At 47.4% G+C, this 17,910-nt stretch overlaps 7 protein-coding genes across 7 annotated transcripts; 3 read left to right on the top strand and 4 right to left on the bottom strand.

Annotated features, from left to right (window-relative positions):
* Positions 1 to 152: 152 nt before the first annotated feature.
* On the bottom strand, positions 153 to 1,960 carry GGS22DRAFT_63795 (chromosome segregation protein Csm1/Pcs1-domain-containing protein). The gene is made up of 3 exons (XM_047967635.1): positions 927 to 1,960; positions 449 to 871; positions 153 to 386 (listed from the first exon to the last, which is right to left on the bottom strand). The coding sequence occupies exons 1-3, from the start codon at positions 1,774 to 1,776 to the stop codon at positions 172 to 174; spliced, it is 1,488 nt and encodes a 495-aa protein (XP_047822690.1). The 5' UTR covers positions 1,777 to 1,960; the 3' UTR covers positions 153 to 171.
* Positions 1,961 to 2,242: 282 nt separating this feature from the next.
* Positions 2,243 to 4,255, top strand: GGS22DRAFT_63792 (AAA-domain-containing protein). Its single transcript, XM_047967634.1, has 4 exons — positions 2,243 to 2,452; positions 2,561 to 2,837; positions 2,899 to 3,271; positions 3,323 to 4,255. The coding sequence occupies exons 1-4, from the start codon at positions 2,357 to 2,359 to the stop codon at positions 3,885 to 3,887; spliced, it is 1,311 nt and encodes a 436-aa protein (XP_047822689.1). The 5' UTR covers positions 2,243 to 2,356; the 3' UTR covers positions 3,888 to 4,255.
* Positions 4,256 to 4,862: 607 nt separating this feature from the next.
* GGS22DRAFT_184429 (cystathionine beta-lyase) lies at positions 4,863 to 6,246 on the top strand (the record flags this gene model as incomplete). The annotated part of the gene is made up of 2 exons (XM_047964188.1): positions 4,863 to 6,086; positions 6,142 to 6,246. The coding sequence occupies 2 exons, from the start codon at positions 4,863 to 4,865 to the stop codon at positions 6,244 to 6,246; spliced, it is 1,329 nt and encodes a 442-aa protein (XP_047822688.1).
* Positions 6,247 to 10,034: 3,788 nt separating this feature from the next.
* Positions 10,035 to 12,245, bottom strand: GGS22DRAFT_152534 (TMS membrane protein/tumor differentially expressed protein). The gene is made up of 3 exons (XM_047959698.1): positions 12,033 to 12,245; positions 11,897 to 11,976; positions 10,035 to 11,825 (listed from the first exon to the last, which is right to left on the bottom strand). Exons 1-3 carry the CDS (start codon positions 12,081 to 12,083, stop codon positions 10,511 to 10,513), a joined length of 1,446 nt encoding a protein of 481 aa, XP_047822687.1. The 5' UTR covers positions 12,084 to 12,245; the 3' UTR covers positions 10,035 to 10,510.
* A 218-nt stretch (positions 12,246 to 12,463) lies between these two features.
* On the bottom strand, positions 12,464 to 14,000 carry GGS22DRAFT_63739 (glycoside hydrolase family 61 protein). The gene has a single exon (XM_047967631.1). It carries the CDS (start codon positions 13,506 to 13,508, stop codon positions 12,747 to 12,749), a length of 762 nt encoding a protein of 253 aa, XP_047822686.1. The 5' UTR covers positions 13,509 to 14,000; the 3' UTR covers positions 12,464 to 12,746.
* A 1-nt stretch (position 14,001) lies between these two features.
* GGS22DRAFT_63746 (uncharacterized protein) lies at positions 14,002 to 16,428 on the bottom strand. Its single transcript, XM_047967633.1, has 4 exons — positions 16,147 to 16,428; positions 15,087 to 16,078; positions 14,523 to 15,014; positions 14,002 to 14,462 (listed from the first exon to the last, which is right to left on the bottom strand). The coding sequence occupies exons 2-3, from the start codon at positions 16,050 to 16,052 to the stop codon at positions 14,685 to 14,687; spliced, it is 1,296 nt and encodes a 431-aa protein (XP_047822685.1). The 5' UTR covers positions 16,053 to 16,078; positions 16,147 to 16,428; the 3' UTR covers positions 14,002 to 14,462; positions 14,523 to 14,684.
* On the top strand, positions 16,147 to 17,298 carry GGS22DRAFT_63741 (uncharacterized protein). Its single transcript, XM_047967632.1, has 2 exons — positions 16,147 to 16,787; positions 16,849 to 17,298. Exons 1-2 carry the CDS (start codon positions 16,548 to 16,550, stop codon positions 17,191 to 17,193), a joined length of 585 nt encoding a protein of 194 aa, XP_047822684.1. The 5' UTR covers positions 16,147 to 16,547; the 3' UTR covers positions 17,194 to 17,298.
* Positions 17,299 to 17,910: the final 612 nt, after the last annotated feature.

The raw sequence follows: 17,910 nt of genomic DNA, 5'->3' as shown, positions 1-17,910 counted from the left end.
CCTTTTGACGCCTGCACGCTTATTCAGCCTTAGATGGGTCCGAATCATGCAATGGTATTATTCTGGTATCCGGGTCACAAATATGTACAACAGTCCATTTCCCCATTCGCCCCAACCCTCATGTAACCGAATGAACCAAACCTAGACGCCGTTTATCACCTACGACAACATTTATTCTGGACGCTCTGTCAAGGACCTCATGACACGTGCATAAAATCTTGCTGCGTGGGATTGGGGAAAAGAAATCTCCTCTATAAGATAATCGGGTAACATATCGACTAAGTCTTCGTCACGGTTTGGATCGAGTTGGGGCATGTATACGAATTGAGGCTCATCGGGGTTTTCTGATGTCTCGTCGCAGCCCACAGCAAGTTTGAAATGGAGAGCTATAAACAGTTAGTGGATCACTTGAAATATATAATGCATGTGATTTGAGGGGAAAACTTACTCCCATTTCTACCCGTCTGGATGCAATCATATGTATCGCCTCCATTCTCTTCTCGCTTAACACCGCGAACGATCAAACCGGTCAAGTCCCCATATAGGTCTTCCTTCATCTGTGCTATATGTGCAGACGCCTCGGCATTAGCGAGAAGTCGGTTGTTAAGATTGTTGTTTCCTTTTATAGCACTGCCTGGAACCTTCGTTGTCACTGTTTCGGCGGATCGAGCAGCGGATAACTTCGTAGTGAGTGTCTTAATTTCTGTCTTCGCTCCAGTTAAAGAAGCATTGGTATCGTCAACCTTGTTTTGTAGCTCTTCTACTTTAGTTTGACTGGCTTCTAATTGTTGTTTTAGGCGTTGTGTTTCTTTAGCCAACTCAGTCTGAGTAGATAATTGTGCTTTCAAAGTCGCGATAAGCTGATTGGCGGCTAGAAGTTTGTTAATTATGTTTCTTCATATTGGGTTTCCGTTCTTGCGACTCACTATTAGCTTTATCCTCTGATTGCTTTTTAAGTAGATCATAGTTGCGCTCCGCCTCCTTAACACCAATCTCTCGTAGGTCTCGGTACTTCGCCTCTAAACTCTCATATTTTCTAGTCAGATCTCCCACTCGCCTTCTCATTGCTGGTTCGTCCGAATCTGATGCCGAGACCCCTCTTCGATCTGTACCGAAAAGATCTCGTGACTGAGGACGTTGAATGGATGAGAGTACGGGTTGGTGAGAAGGTAAGTCTTCTATCCGATCATGCTCTTCGACACTTAACTCCGTCGTCTCAACTGCTTGTGTTTCTGGAATTTCACGCTCGGCAGGCTGTGTTTCGGGTATTTCTTTCTCGGGGGGCGGGGTGTTATCTTTTGCTTTTGGCTTACGCCCTCTTTTGCCAGTCGGTTGAGCTGCGGGCTCTGGTTGGTTTACGGTCGATATGTCCGAATCGTTGGATATTTTCGCGGCCTTAGCGGCTCTTGGGCGTCCTCTGCCGCCCTTAGGCTTTTCCTCTACAGCCATCGAAATCTCGTCGTCCTCATCGTCTACTGCTGGCGTAGTTTCTTCTGGCGCTGCTCGCTTTTTGCCTTTTCCTCGCATGGGTTTATCTTGAACATTTGCCGGTTTATCAGCCAAAACCTTTCGCGCTAGCGCTTTCGAAGCAGCTGTCTTACCACTCGTCTGACGCGTCGCGTTCTGGGTTGCTTTGGCGGCTCCTTTCGCACCGGTCGTGCGGGTTTTCGCTGGAGCCATTTTCGCGCCAACCACCGTATCCTCCCCCAGGATATCCGCCGCCTCGTCGTCCGATTCCACTAACCCACGTAACGCAACACCCTTCACTTTTGGCATCGAACGCGGTAATTTAACGATAGAGTATTCTTCAGGTTCCTGAAAATGTTATTCGAAAATCCGGCTCCGGCCAATTATACGTGGGCGCGATCCTGATTGTGCAATTGCGTAAATCGGAGATTTATATGGTGTTTGTTGTTGTCGTGGTATTATCGATCGCGAGAAGTGAATACTGTGAAGATACCTACAGTATGAATGCATATCCTACATAAGTTATGATGAAGCATGGCGGGACAAGTTTTCACCAATCATGTTTGCAGCTGAGGGGTCCGAGTAAACAAAAGATTGACAGGGGCTATAATGGGTCCACTTAAATCGATAAGACCCGGGGTGTGAGCTAAACACTGAGCAGATGCTCCGGTACTAAAGATGCAGCCACATTTATTGATGTGGCGTCAATTCCTTGGATGGTACCAAGTCCAGGTTACCCTTGATATTTCAGCAATCGATTCCAAGAATCCGAGTCGGAACTTGCATGCGCAGCCGTCCAATATTGTGGCGTGGCGTATTTACAACAAATATCACAGCCTGTATTTTAACTTCTTCCTAATCTCTCCCAGCCGCCTGGGAGGCATATCAAATGATTCTCAGTGGGATTAAGCAGTCCTTAACCATGGTTGATCGAAGACGAAATGGTACCGACTACATCTGGGACGTACTCTTAATCCTAGGTACTGTATGTGATTGAAACCACAATTCCAATTGAGGCACAAGTGACAAACAAAAAGAGCGGCATCTATCTTTATTATCTAACATCTACTAACATTATTGGCTGGTTGGATAGGCCGGAGCAGCCTGGTTTTTAACCAGAAATGTCATATCAACCCTCCAAGGAACCCTCGCCGACCCAGATAAAGAGAAACGCGAACAAGCACGAATTAAAGCGAAAGCGAACCTCCAGAGGCTACGGAAGGCGAAAAGTCTCGAAGACGGCAATGAGGACGACTTGAGTAGTAGTACAGGGAGAGGTCCCCGAGTCGAAGAGTTGGTCCTTAACGAATATGAGAACCTAGTTGCGTTGGAAGTTGTTGCTCCCGAAGATATACCTGTTGGGTTTGATGGTAGGCTTACCGCGCCCGAAGACTTTCCTGGTTGGACATGCATCTCTAATATGGATAACAGACATCGGTGGGTTGGAAGATATTATAGAAGAAGTGAAGGAATCCGTCATATATCCGTTAACGATGCCGCATCTCTACTCCCACGCAGCTCCCTTGTTATCCGCGCCGTCGGGCGTGTTACTCTACGGACCCCCTGGATGTGGAAAAACCATGTTAGCGAAAGCCGTCGCACACGAGAGCGGTGCATCCTTCATCAACCTTCACATCTCGACCTTGACCGAAAAGTGGTACGGAGACTCTAATAAGCTTGTACGAGCAGTGTTCTCTTTAGCCCGAAAATTACAGCCCGCTATCATCTTTATAGATGAGATCGATGCAGTGTTGGGGACCAGAAGAAGCGGTGAACATGAAGCTAGTGGCATGGTCAAAGCAGAGTAAGATTTATGCTACCTTACACAAATGGATTACGATGCTAATGAAAATAGATTCATGACGTTGTGGGATGGCTTAACTTCAGCGAATACTCAAGGGCTCCCTGCTAGAATCGTCGTCCTCGGAGCTACGAATCGTATTCATGACATCGACGAAGCAATCCTACGCAGAATGCCCAAGAAATTCCCCGTATCATTACCGGATAAGAACCAGCGATTACGAATACTTCAATTGGTGTTGAAGGATACTAAGACCGACCCTAACAATTTCAACGTGGAATATATTGCCAGGGTGACCGCAGGGATGTCCGGTAGCGATATCAAGGAAGCTTGCCGTGATGCCGCCATGGCACCAGTTCGGGAGTTTATTCGAGAGCACCGCGCAAATGGAAGTTCCATGTCTTCCATTGACCCATCAAAGGTGCGAGGAATTCGCACGGAAGATTTCTTTGGGCGAAAAGGTGCCGGTCAAATGTTGATGAAAAACCCTCCCTCCTCGCGAGCGAAGTCATCTAGTGACGAGTACGAAGACGTTGAGGATGATGCTGTTACGGTTGAAACATCAACGACAGGTGCGAAGACTACAGAGGCTACAGAGCCCACGGAGGCTTCTGCTTAAGTTTGCATTGAAACGAATATTATATGAGCAATCAAGAGGGACTAGGACAAGGGCGTTTACTTACGGATATCTTGAAGGGTTAAATTATCGCTACTCGGGTCTTGCATTGGCACTAGACAGTGGTTTAAGAGACATTACTTTGTACAATGATATACCCCTTATTGCAAACTCAGAGATGGAGAACATTTGATGTTCTGATAATATCCATTTTATCTACATGTATGCAATAACGGCTTTGAAACTGTACACTGATAAATACCTAAGTTTCTGGTCTATTTTAGCAACTTTATGTACTTATAGTACCTGACTATTACGACGAAGAGGCTTCATATAGGAAAGTACTAACGCCTTTCTGACGTTGAAGGGGCAGCATTAAAACGAAGTGCCTTCCTACCTGGGTAAACAGCTACCTATTGGCAGGTACATTTAAGGTTGCATAGGTGCTTCTCGTCATCAGCCCTGTAGGTCTGTAGGTAGCCCTGGAGATTCTTTAGAGTCTTGGTGTACAGACGCACAGACCATTTCGTAACATTAGAGACACCTAGACCACATGGAAACGCGTTACCCACTCCGAAAATCACGTCATTCATAGCGATACCCGCGCTTTCCCCAGATTTTGACTCTTCCAACCGATAACCGGAAGCTGCAAGGGGAGTTGGTAGGTCACAACCTAGTTCCAGACCCACACCGCCCTCTTGAATCATTCGTACCACTCGGAGTTGTAATCACGGAATTTCTTTAATCTATACATTCTGCAAGCACGAAATCTCAACTTCACTTTCTAATTGACTCATACTATTCCTCTCTATACAAGAAAATCGAGAGTCATCGAGGAAGTGCGGAACTGGTCAATTGATTCCTACCTATATCGTCGGTTATATAGAAATTGGTTGGGTCCAGACTCAGCTTGCTAAACTATTTTCATCCCACCGGGAATCGCCGGTAATCGCCGGTTTCGCCTCATCAGCATCGGCTATGGACTCTAAACCTCTTAACAAAGGCCTTTCCAAGGTTGACGTCGAAGGCCACAACCTACCTCCTTCGCCTGCTCCTTCAAGCCCGTCTAACGGCCGCCGTCGTTATGCTCTAGCTACTGAGCTGGTCTATACAGAAACCAAGGACCAATATGGTGCTTCAAGTATTCCAATCTATCAATCTGCTACATTCAAGCAAACATCTTCCAATGGCGGTAATGAATATGACTATACGCGATCGGGTAACCCGACCCGGACGCATCTAGAACGCCATATGGCCAAGATCATGAATGCCAATCGAGCGCTTGCGGTTGGTTCTGGCATGGGTGCTTTAGACGTTATCACTAGGTTATTGCGTCCTGGGGATGAAGTGATCACAGGCGACGACCTCTATGGGGGTACCAACCGGCTACTTACATATCTGTCGTCGAATCAAGGCATTATCGTCCACCATGTGGATACCACCGAAGTCGAAAGGGTGCGAGAAGTCATTTCAGACAAGACGGCCATGGTACTCCTGGAAACTCCGACCAACCCCTTAATCAAGATTGTGGATATTCCGAGCATTGCGAAGGCCGTTCATGATGCCAACGATAAGGCCCTCGTCATTGTTGACAACACCATGCTATCGCCCATGCTATGCAACCCCCTCGAACTGGGTGCAGATATAGTATACGAATCAGGTACCAAATACCTATCAGGTCATCATGATATTATGGCGGGCATTATCGCATGCAACGACACGGCTCTCGGTGATAAGATGTACTTTACCATTAACGCAACCGGTTGTGGTCTCGCTCCCAACGATTCATTCCTTCTTATGAGAGGGGTTAAGACATTGGCAATTCGCATGGAGAAGCAGCAGGCAAATGCACAGATCCTTGCCGAATTTCTTGAATCCCACGGCTTCCGCGTGCGTTATCCCGGCTTGAAATCACACCCGCAGTACGATCTTCACTGGTCTATGGCACGAGGCGCTGGAGGTGTCTTGTCATTTGAAACCGGTGATATTACCTTATCCGAGAGAATCGTCGAGGCCGCAAAATTATTTGGGATCAGTGTGAGTTTTGGTTGTGTCAACAGCCTAATCAGCATGCCGTGCCGTATGAGCCATGCTAGCATCGATGCAAAGACGAGAAAGGAGCGGCAGATGCCCGAAGACATCATTCGACTATGTGTTGGTATCGAAGACGCGACCGATTTAGTCGACGACCTCTCTCGCGCAGTAAGTGTCACAGCATGAATCATCTTATCAATGTTATATTCCTAACCTTAAGTAGCTCGTACAAGCCGGTGCCGTGACAATTACACTGGACGGCATCGCTGCCGCAGGCACAGCTGCACAGGCCGGAAACGCCAGTTCGAGCAACGATACGTCGTCTTAGTCTAGGGCTACGTTATCTTGAGATCCTGCGGGAGTTCCGTGTTTCGGAGCAAAGGCACATGTCATTGCGTAACACTGCAGGGAAATCATGTTCCAGCCATATAGATGAAGATTCTATTAATCATCCACTGCTCTACCTAAAATATTCCACGCTCGAAGACAGTAACACAACGCTCGCCTCCGGTGCAAGTACTCGGTCTTGGTTACATTACGACGACTCGAAATTTCGCAACGAGTCAATGCTGTGCGGAGGATCTATACATATATTTAGCATCTAGATGAGATGTGGGGAGGATGGGAAAATACTTACTCGGCGTCCGGCTGTTGGACCACCTCAGTAAATGGGAGTTCCGATCTTGATGTTTGAGTTGCCCAACGATCTAACATAGCAGTTTGGGAAGAGCGCGTCCCCTGTTGAGCATTTGCTTTCGCCGAGTTGCAGTGGGCTTTCTTGCCACGGCCACTATACAACATATCAGAACCATATCTTAACATCAAGTTACTGCCCTCGACGAACCTTTTGGGCCTCTTATCAACCTCATGAGTACTGTGTGGCATTTTGTTCACAAAAAGGTCAATTTGGTGGTAGAGGTGTTTAAAATTAGCCAATGTGGCTTCGGCAAAGGCGTTTGAAATTTAAAGAAAGAAATATCTTAGAAAATACAAGATTAAAACTGACTGAGCGAATCTGACGTTTCTATCATCATTTCTCGATCATAGAGGTCCAAATCTTACCCTTATATAGACGAATCATCAGAGACCTTATCTCGTGTCGACTTGAATTACACCCGCATTTCAATGTGGTCTCAAGACATATCGCGGTCTTCATACTAACAGGGTATCTTGAATACGGCCTTCGATTGGCGATCTGGATCAGGGCTGATAGAGACTATCGGAATCCTCTGCTGCAGAATGTCATCGTGATATCTTCCAAAGTTCTATGCATGACACAGCTAGCCCTACTACCTAACGGTCAACCCATGATTATCCCTCATCCTCGGGCTATCTAATAGCACAGGGGCATGTTACACTGAATTAGGCTTTGGTGGTGGAACGACGCCTGTTCGCTATTAACCTGAGCGTGCTACTGTGGCTTGCATAGGTCTAATATACGCCATGTTTAGTTAGCGAGCGAAGCAGCTTTTATGGTAAGGCTTAGCGAAGAATAGACGTGCGGAGGATGAACTCCTCAACCTGAAACTTCAATGCTAACGTCTTCGTCAGTACAACGCCCTGCATGGATGTCCGGGCACGCAGATTTCCCTCTCCGCTCTATTTCTAGACATTCTCGAACGTTGGAAACCGGTGAAGAAAAGGGGTGTCATCTTGCTTTTTCGACGTCGCCGGTCTCAACTCCCTAGTCCCAATAAGAAATATCCGACTAGGGTGTCCAGTTTAGGAGCCGCCACCGGTCGATCGATCGGCCTAAAAGGAATCTATCGAGCGAACTGACATTAAGAGGGTGTGGGAGGTTGTATGGTCAAGTGAGCAGCTACCTGCATTTGGAAAATGCGGCTACCCGTGAACGCCATCGTGGCAGCTGCTATTACCTGAACGTCGGGGAACCCCAGAGCCGGCCATCCCGCCATTTCGGCTTTTCTACACCGTCATTAGATTCCTTTTTCAAGCCTCTGGATATCGTCTACCTCGAAAATATTCGCTTATCCTACCCAAATCTGCCGCCGTCCACGACAGCATCTTCCACGATCTTCAATCGTAGGAGCCGCATCGCATGGGCGCCTATTTTCTTTCGGGGAGTTGTTCACTAATCATTTGAAATTGATTGTTAGGTTTTTACTCCCGTCTTGGCTTCGTTTAACTGTCGTTAATTCAACGACTTAGGCAAAAAAGAAGCGAAAAGTTGAAGCAGTAGCACATGAAAATGCTAAACTTTGATATCTTGGCAATTTAGAGGATCAACTTTACCTTACCCTACTTAATGCTGACTACAGCCCCTTACTATACAGCATATGCACCCGAGCAAACAAACTAAAATCTAGACAAGCGAATATGAGCACACCAAGAGAATGTCCGAGATAAGTCAACCAAGCATATGGCGTGGTATATGGGGTGATTCATGCCGGTTCCCCTTCTTAACGTCATACTCCAGGCGCAATTTCGATCTACCGCCGGGCATCTATCATCTGCATACGACATGCGAACATGGAATTCTTGCTTTCTCGATACCAGACCGGGGATCTCGCCATAAACAATGGGCGGCCTCCCATGCTTATCCCCTTCCGGTGCTTTGGTTCTTCTGGGACAGAGAACGCGCGCGCGTTCTCTCTCGCCTTACTTACGTACCTAAGATAAGAAACCTAGTCAGGGTTCGAGGATGGGCAACGCATGTCTTAGACTCTGCAGAACGCGGAATGACAGGTCACATTTTGGGCGTTGAGCTTTCCCTCGTACGGACTACCTAACTGCTTGGGCCGTATACGAATAATGTGATGTGCTGTCGCGGATCACCACCGCGAATGCTGTTCAACTCCCAAGGCACATATAGGCGCGCTGAAATCCCATCCCCCGCGTATCCCAGCCAGTTGATGACCGGCGTAGTTGGTACAGAGCTTTATCACCGACGTCTCGCTCCGTTACACCGACGATATGTCCGGAGGCTAGATATATCACGGGATCCCGATGAGGCTCTTAGACAGCGTGTCGTCATCTAAACGTAAGTTTGTTCCAACCTGAAACTGGATTGTCGATCAAGTGGCTTGTTTCCATGGCTGGACCAATATATGTGTCAAGGAATATATATCGGGGACCTTCGCGGCGTTTACTAAGACACGGGGTTTAATCTATTCGCATCTTACCCATTGTAAGAATATACCTACCATTCATTTTTACTTTTTCAATCATGGTATCTTTCTGATTTAGATCATAATAGAGGGTACATTAGTCTACTATTGGTAACTCCGTGACTGGTATGGAATATAACTCCTCAAATAGATGTACCCCCACAATCGTCGCCTGTCGTCATTCATGGGTTATTCATAGGACATTAGCTGTGGCTATATAGCTCGGCTTCTCTTGTTGCTAGGTACACATATGAACATCGTACCATTTGCCATACTAGTCGATCCTGTTGCGATTGTTGGGGTTGCACAGGCCCCTATTTCTGTGGTCATCTTACTGGAACTAGCCGGCTCAGGTGACAAATATAGAAGCTAAGATTATTGGAATGTTTTCATATTCGGGAATGATGATGTACTAGCAGATGTGTATGCTGATATATAAAAAAGTATATACAGATGAACCTTGATTGCAAAAAGGAGTATGGTATAAGAGGGGGGATTGAGGGAATCTGACATCAAAGATACCTGCATGGTATATGTTGGGAAAGGGGAATATGTCATAGAGGTATGAATGAATATGACCAGAGAATAAAAAGGGAATATCACAAAAAAGAAGCAAAAAAAAGCTCAGTTCCAGACTTGAAGCTGGAACCTACGAAAAACACGTGGTGTCGAGTCCTGGTTAATCTTAGCCTCTGTCGAATTTCGAACAGAAGATAAGCCGGTCCACCATTGGGCCATTGCGGGTGTTTTTCTAAGTCTCTAGTCACTGAAGCGGGAGTCTAACTCCAGGTCGACCTTGAAGTGAAAGTGTTTATCATACCTTATAAACCTTATACTGGAGTTCTATTTCCTAGGTAACAGCCGGGCTTTCCCCCGGGGACGAACGAACACAGGACACTTGTGCCGGATATTGGTGAGTCGTGACGGGCCACGTACAATACATTGTTCTCAGGGCCGTTATCAGAACCTACTAGACACCACTGTGTCCTTCCCATCTTGAAAGAAATGATGCCATCTTAGGGGTTCAGGAGACTAATATCATCCTACCTATAACGACAATACAATAATACTTCCGTAATAACATCATCTTCAAAGATCTTTTACACTCTCGATATCAGTAGTAGGTATCTAGTGTGTTGAGTCACCCATACAACAACCTTGGAAGGCAGCAAATACCCCTTTTTGCTCCAAGGATGTTCGAACCATAAGCCCTAGGTCCTCACCCAAGCCATCAATCCAACGAACAATCTAAATACAAATCTACAGTCACATTTTAAAGTCAACGCGTAGCTCAAGAACGAAGTAATACCGGCAAAGAACGGCATTTTATTACCCCAACCAACACAACAGCATTCTGGCCTAACCTACATAGACAGTGTGTAACCATAACTCATACATCTACCAATCTAGCTATACAAAGCACAATCTTCCCCCCTCTTAACCCGCCCAAAAACATGCAACCCCTCACGAAAAATCAAATCGCTCAGGCAATACGATCGGCGCGACCAGCGTCCAGATGTACATGCTATAGCAGAACCAAGCGCTAACGATCTTGACCCAACTAGCCCAGTACGTGCGGCCCACGGTGGCGAAGTCGCTGTCCGTCGGGGACTGGTCGAGGCCCTGGACCGTGCCTGTGAGCAGGGTGCCGACCCAGCATGTGGCGAGGAAGAAGATGATGTGGAAGACGGAGTAGTTGTACTGCGTGCTGCTGCGCTCGTCGTCGCCGGGCGTCTTGCTGCTGCTGTCGTCTTCGTCCTCGTCGTCGGAGAGCAGGGCGTCGGCGGGTAAGCTGCCCTCTTCCACGGCGCGGCGGAGGACCTCGGCGCGCATTTCCCGGCGGCCGGGTTGTTGCGTTACGAGGTCGTGCTCGTCGTCGTCGGCGAGCTTGATGCCGCCTTTGTTGTTACCGAGACCTAGGCTTTGCGTCGCGGCTCGGGTCGTCGTGTATGCGACCGTGAGCATGGTGACGATGGCGCCGATGACGACGGATGTGGTACGTGTGCCTTGGGCGCGGATTAGGGGGTTGCATTGTTTGTCGTCGGGTTCCATCGAGACGGCTGACATGGTCAGGTACGTGCAGTAGAAGGCGACCATGGCGGCCTGCGCCAACCCGGCCTTAGGGTTGTATTCCTGGATTGTGGGATGTACGGAAACAAAGGAAATGGCTAGCCAGAAGATCAGGTTGATTGTGATGGCGGCTTGGTTCATCGAGCACCCGCTCCGCGCAAAGAAGAAGTACTGGATTATGGTCATCGCGAGCGAGCCTAGGTACATGCTTAGAGTGGATCCGATGAGCACGCCCCGCCATATCCGAGAGTCGGTGTTTTCGATCTGTTCGAGGCAGTACTCCGCCCAGGTGTGTGCGAGGTCGACGAGTAGGATGAGGCCGAGAATGAGGAAGAGCATGGCGCCGATGAAGGCGATGTAGTTACCCCAGACCTGGAAGAACGCATCAGGTATTAGGAAAGACATAACCACAAATGCGAGCCATGCAATGATCTTGGGTCCCCAGAAACCATTTTGAAGAGCAGCTCGTGGGTTTTTCGAGGATGCGACACCGAAGAGGAGACCGGCGAAGATAAGGTGGAAGAGACCGAGGGCGAAGTTGATTCGGTGAACAGCGAGCCATCCATAACATTGGCCGTTGGGACAGTTGATCTTAACGTAGTCCAACATTAAATGTTGTAGCTTTTCGATAGCCCAAGGGGTGAGCATAATCCAGGAGAGAATCGAGTTAACGAGGAGGAGGAGAGCGTAGGCGATACGGGTAGCAACACTTAGATTCGATGTTAGTCAACACTGTACGATATGATACAGGATAAAGTACGAGAGTCTCAATTATCTTACCTGTTGCCACACTTCCCGCAGGCGCTACAGACCATGGAGCACGTAGCGGCACCACAGCAACTGGCAGCGAAGGACATCAGCTATTTGAATGTTAGTCGGCGATAAACCCAACAGAAGTACCGAGGCTGCAACATACCGCGCCAGCGCTAGGCAATGCCAGCATGGGAATAGATAGGAGCGCTCCCATCTTAGATGACGAGTTGCAATTCCGGATTACTTTATAATATTTGCCTTATCGAAGTGAATTGTCGAGATGCCGGTTGAAAAGAAACGAAATAAAAAAAAGGAACGAAGAAAAGTGGTGATAGTGGTTGAGGCGTTGCCGCCGGGCTGATGTTCTGGTTCTGGCGTGACGGTTGCGACGGGAATCGAGCACGGGCCATCTATTACGTAGGGGTCATGCGACTAAGACATAAATGTAGTAATGTCCTGGTATAACGATATATTGATAATATGGATAGTATATTTACATAACGCATATCTTACGTAAGTGAAACTCTAATCCACAATCTTTAATGTAAGGCACCTGACAAAATCATCTTCCTATTCATGTTTATTAAGAGATCCTGAAGCCGCTCAATCCATCTATAAAGGTCTATTTTTATAGATCTCTATAAGAAATGCCTTAAGTATATGTACTTTTTAAGTACGAAAGTATCATTCACTCATCTTCAAGAGGATCTACTTTTTCATCATTTCGTGACATCCTACTCTATTCACATAGGACGAGACAATGGTGTAAACCGCCATTAGAACACCCTAATAGTACTTCAATATCTTGAGGAACTCATATATACGTTTACCAATACTAACACAACAACCCTGAAACCACCCCCAACAGCCTAACCACCTATCCAGTAAACAGCGCCGGACCCGGCATGGGGTAATCCGTATTGGTGCCATACGGGCTATAGTGAATACCGGGGTCCGTATTCTTATACAACGCCGTGCCCAGCGTACCCGCCGGTTTCGCGGTTCCCGATCCCGTGATCGCGATGTTAAAGCACTGAGGATAATTCTGCGCGCCGTTCAGACTCCCGCCACCGTGCAGCGCGATGATCTCGTGACGCAGGACGTAGTTCCCCGGGGCGATGCTCGCCGGGATCGTCGTCGTCCAGGAATTGTTGTCCGCGATGAGCTTCGCGCTGGCCCACTGCTTCGTCGCGGCGTCGATGCCGGTGGCCTGGATCTTAACCCACTTCAGCTTCGTCTTGTCCGCCTTGCTGCAGTCGCCGTCGCATGCCGCGATGTAATCGATGATAGGACCGTACGGGTGCGGCCATGCGCCACCCGCCGCTGTGCCCCATTGGAAGGTGACCTTGGCCCCGGCTTTCACCGTCGTCGTGAGCGAGCCCGGCGCCGAGTTCTTGTGGCAGTTGATGTCGGCGGTCTGGTACGCGTCGGGCGCGACGAAGCCGCTGTCAAGGTTCTCCGCGTACCACGCCGCGAGCGGCGGCACGCTCATCCCGTTCTTCTTGTCGTAGTAGTACTGCAGCAGGAACCCGGGCTCCTTCGCCCCGTCAGCCACGTACTCGGTCACGTAGCCGTGTCCTAGGGTCGTGGTGACGAAGGCGCCGAGGAGCGTCAAGAGAGAGGCTGTTGTTACAGGCATGGTGAAGGAGGATCGAGTGAACTCCTATAGGTCTGCTTGCTTCGCTTAAAGAGGCCAAAAGAATGAGAGAAGTTGGGAAGGTGTAGGCCTTTATGTATAGCTGGGATGCTTAACCAGGAACCACAACCCACCTCTCTACCCATATAAGATGCAACAGTATGATCCGGGCCAAGGCGACATATTCGTAACGCGATGCTAAATCTACGTTTCCGAACTCGAGCGGTGGGATCTCAACCTATTCATTCTAAAAATATTTGTCACTTTGATTCTTGGTGGTTTTTATTCGTTAACCTGGTTCACTAAAGGGGTATTCGGAGCTCAAATCACCGTGTACGGAATCAGATAAGCCGAAGATACGTATTGGTCTTAGAGCTATTATGACGATCACCTACCTAGGCACTTATTTATTTCCACTGGCCATTCGTCCATACCGCTGATATAAATACAGGGCAATCCAGGCATACATCATCTTGGCGCGGGTCAGGCCTCAAGTTAGGGTCACCTGAGCAAGTACCATCTAATGCTAGGTTGGTTAATTGTAGCATTGCAGGTTATGAATTGTATCTGACTAGGTGCTCCCGAATCTTCAAGACTTGAATAGAAGTCAACAGGCCCTGTAACGGGCAACTATACAGATCCTTTCTAGACTAAGATACATTCCTTTGATATCACCTGACTACAATCTAACCTTTAGAGACTTTCGATCAGGATTCGGCGTCGGGAGTGACATTCCCAACAAGTGGCGCGTTTGGTTCGACGAGGATCGCAGCAACTGTTCGAATCATCTTGAACAAGACGACTGAGAGAGTTGCACACGGCACACCGAACACCACCATCATGAAACCTGGTGATTGAGTCTTCTGTGCTCCGAGAAGGAAGTTTTCCGAAGGTGCTAGCAAAAAGCTAATAGCAGCATCGATTATCAGGGAGCTAATGATGATGCAATACTTTGAACTGTTGCAATGGTGAGTTCTCTTTAAGTTGGTGGGGAAATGGCGTCAGAGTAGTACTGACAGTTGCTGCCTGCTTTTTCTCATCCCGCTTTCGTGGAGATCAAGAGACATCCACATGGAAGTAAAAAAAGCACATACGGTGCCGGCACTAATTACGATTAGCACCCAGGAAAACGTACCAAGATAAAGCCGAAGGTAGAAGCTATAGAGTAGGCTCGACGACTCACCTGACAATAACATGAATGGGTTCATCGCCCACCAAAACCATGGCTAGGTATGCCCAGGCTGATACGCCCATACCTACTCCTAGAAAGCTTCTATCACGATGATATACAGCAAGAGCAATATATCCTAGAACCACACCGAGCAAGCATGTGTACCAAAATATGCTAAAAGCCAATGGATCCTGAGATTTGCCATCTTCAATACCCGGAACGGCTCGAAGGGGCGAAGCACAGGCTTTATGAAAAGATGAGACTAGAGGCATGAATAAGGATGGACGAAGAGATCGGATGAGGCGCCAAAGGTTCTTGACGATGATCCTATGCGATTCCTAGTAATCTGTAAGCTGCTAATAAGGTGGTAAAGGTGGTAAAGGTAGATTTATATTCTGCCAAATTCTCACCTTGTATCTCTCTAGCCCAGGTTTATCGTCAACGAGACGAGCAGTCCAGTCACTGATTGCATCAAATAGAGCCACGAAAGGCTCCCGGAATGAGGAGGAAAGATTAGAACTTGCGGCCTCAAGACGTTCCATGCATTCACGTAGCCTTTCTACGGTCAAGGATTTTGTGGATGTGATATGCTTGGGATCGTCGTCCTCGAAAGCCAGGCTTGTTTCGTGTAGGGAAGCTAGACGGGCAATATTTGTTTTCCGCTCCCTATTGTCCAATCGGGTTTTGTCCTGCGTCGGCTGAAAATCCTCGACCTCAATGCATTTGGATTCAACCATGACAAGACCTGCATATATACCATTGACCTCGGCGATGGGTTGTTCTTGGAAGTTATCGACCTCAATGCATTTAGATTCCACCATGACGAGACCGGCATATATACCTTTGACCTCGGCGATAAGTTCTTCTTGACTGAGGCATTTCTCAGGCTCTCCAATAGGCATACTTGAGTCCAGTTCGTCGCTGACGGCAGTGTCCCGGGTCGAAGTAGGAGCTATTTCATCAGGCTTCCATAGTTTCCCAAATTGTGGTTGGCAAGAAAACTCTGTATCAGAAACTGTACCAGACGTCACACTGGCTCGCGATCGTCTAGGTGGGCATTTTGACCGCGTGCGACTCTTGATAGAAGAGACGGACGACTCACGCTTCGTACATGACGAAACATGATTTAGTTGATTATAGGTCTCCTGAGTATCAGGAGAGATCTTCGTTGCGGGGGCTTCCTCGGGAGTAGTATTTACAGGGACTTCACTAATCGGTTCATAGGAAGCTAAATCCAGATAATTCGATTCCAATTGGTGTTTGATTCGCTCTCCACAGGCAATAAACTCTTTCATGCGCTCGACAACAGAAGATTGCTCCTTCGACGCCCTTTGCAAGTAGTCGGAAAAATTCGCGGCTACGTCTTTTTGGAGCATGATTGCGGCGGGAAGTTAGACTCGGACTAGAAAGATTGAAAAGTTGTTAGACATGTATTAGCTGTGAGGCTGGAATAGGAGGTTAATTACCTACCTAGAGGCCTAACGGTAGGTGGATTTGGTAACAACCAATGTGAGAATTTCCCACTACGAATTCTAACAAGAGAAAATAGAGGCTGGTTAGGGACAGAAAAAGGTGAAAGAAATCGAGAAGTATTTAATTTGAAGCGAGTTTCCAGCTTTCATGGCCACTCAGATATCCAGCCCACTTCGGAATACTTGATGTTGATAGGTTGAGTGATGCTACGCTGGACACTGCGCCTTTTACCCCGCCTACTTCCTGTCCGCCTGGGCTTGTGGTTATTGCTGATTGATGACTATCATTCGTCTCTTATCTTACAACAATATAATCGATTTGAATCCCAGACGAATGTATGAGCTTTCCATGAAAAGAAGTCGGTGTTTGGTATTTAGTTCAAATCATAACGTATAGCTATGTCTCGGTACTGCGAAATATTAGACGAAATTCGATCGCGCTTTATCCGAACAGGCTCAGCCACATCAGATACCCGGCTACAAGAAAGGTATCTCCTACGATCGATTTATGCTTGGTCAGATTTTCCGAGCTCTCTGGCGATTATATTATCAGCATGCACTTCGCTGTCGAGCGGTGTATTACTTGGGCCACAGCTGGCCTCCTGTCTGGGATCCGATTCACCAGCATCTTTACTTGCGGTATATTTCAGGGACCCAAACACAAATTGCGAGGGAAAACTCCCTGCTAACTAACATATAGTCATTGTTACGGAAAACATCGAACACTCTACCCGACACTGTGTCAATTCCGAAAACAGCTAAGCTCGCGCTCGCGCTCCACTGTTATAGTATGACGACTCTTTCTCTATACAAGACGATGGGGGATTGCCGCCGCAGAAAGTTAACATCTGGGGTCATATTGTTGGTTGGACTAGCTGCCTTGTCGTCTTCCGCTAGTTCAGAAGGCACGTGGGTCGAAAAGGAGGCCGAAGTAATTACGGTCTTACCGTTATTGATGTCTTTATCTTTGCTTCTTACCTTGGGGTTTTATTCCTTGAGGCAACAGAACAGTTCGACTCCACAGGTTCATAGCGATAAAGGTTAGGGGGTCAGTAAGAGATCATACTACCGAAGCTTGATGTTGAATAGAGAAGAGATTATGGCGGTGCTGTACATCCAGCAAAGAATAGTCAGAATGTTGTGATTATTCCAAGATTATTGGGAGCAGATATACTATTTCAATACCTAGTAGTATAGCATTTCAATAATGTGGCTGAGGTTAGGGCGCGAGGTCTCTGATAATCTGTATCTACACTAGTCAATGTGGCTTATCGAATGAGATCTTGGCCAATCAATGATCGCGCTTCCGGACCTGAGCCACACCACTATTGAAATAGCAAAGATAACCCTGAAATTAGCTTCTATACAGCTTGTACAAACACGTTTACATTGACTAATGCCGTTGATGATAATCAAAACATACGCTATGAACAGGATATCTCTAATAGCCTAGATAAATCGGCGTTGTGTTTTCGCTGGAAGCATAAGGCCGATGAGTAAAATGGCAAACGATACTCGGCTAAACCCAAACAACGAAATGAAAAAGAACTCGCATAGGTATACCCAATTAATAGCACGCATGACATAAATGCTCTGGTGTGTCGCCCCAAGCCCCAAGAAGTCGAGCTCGATGGAAATATGCTACGTATCCCCTAGCACAAGAAGCTATTCAACGCATCCGCTAACTTTCGGACGTTGGTGACGGTACCATGACGGGGGGTATGATAGAGGCTCTCACAAGAATGGCTGCAATGATGGAATC

The sequence above is a fragment of the Annulohypoxylon maeteangense genome (assembly GCF_022496945.1).
Source record: "Annulohypoxylon maeteangense strain CBS 123835 unplaced genomic scaffold GGS22scaffold_2, whole genome shotgun sequence".
Lineage (NCBI taxonomy): Eukaryota > Fungi > Ascomycota > Sordariomycetes > Xylariales > Hypoxylaceae > Annulohypoxylon > Annulohypoxylon maeteangense.
This window is presented reverse-complemented; position numbering and strand designations above follow the sequence as displayed.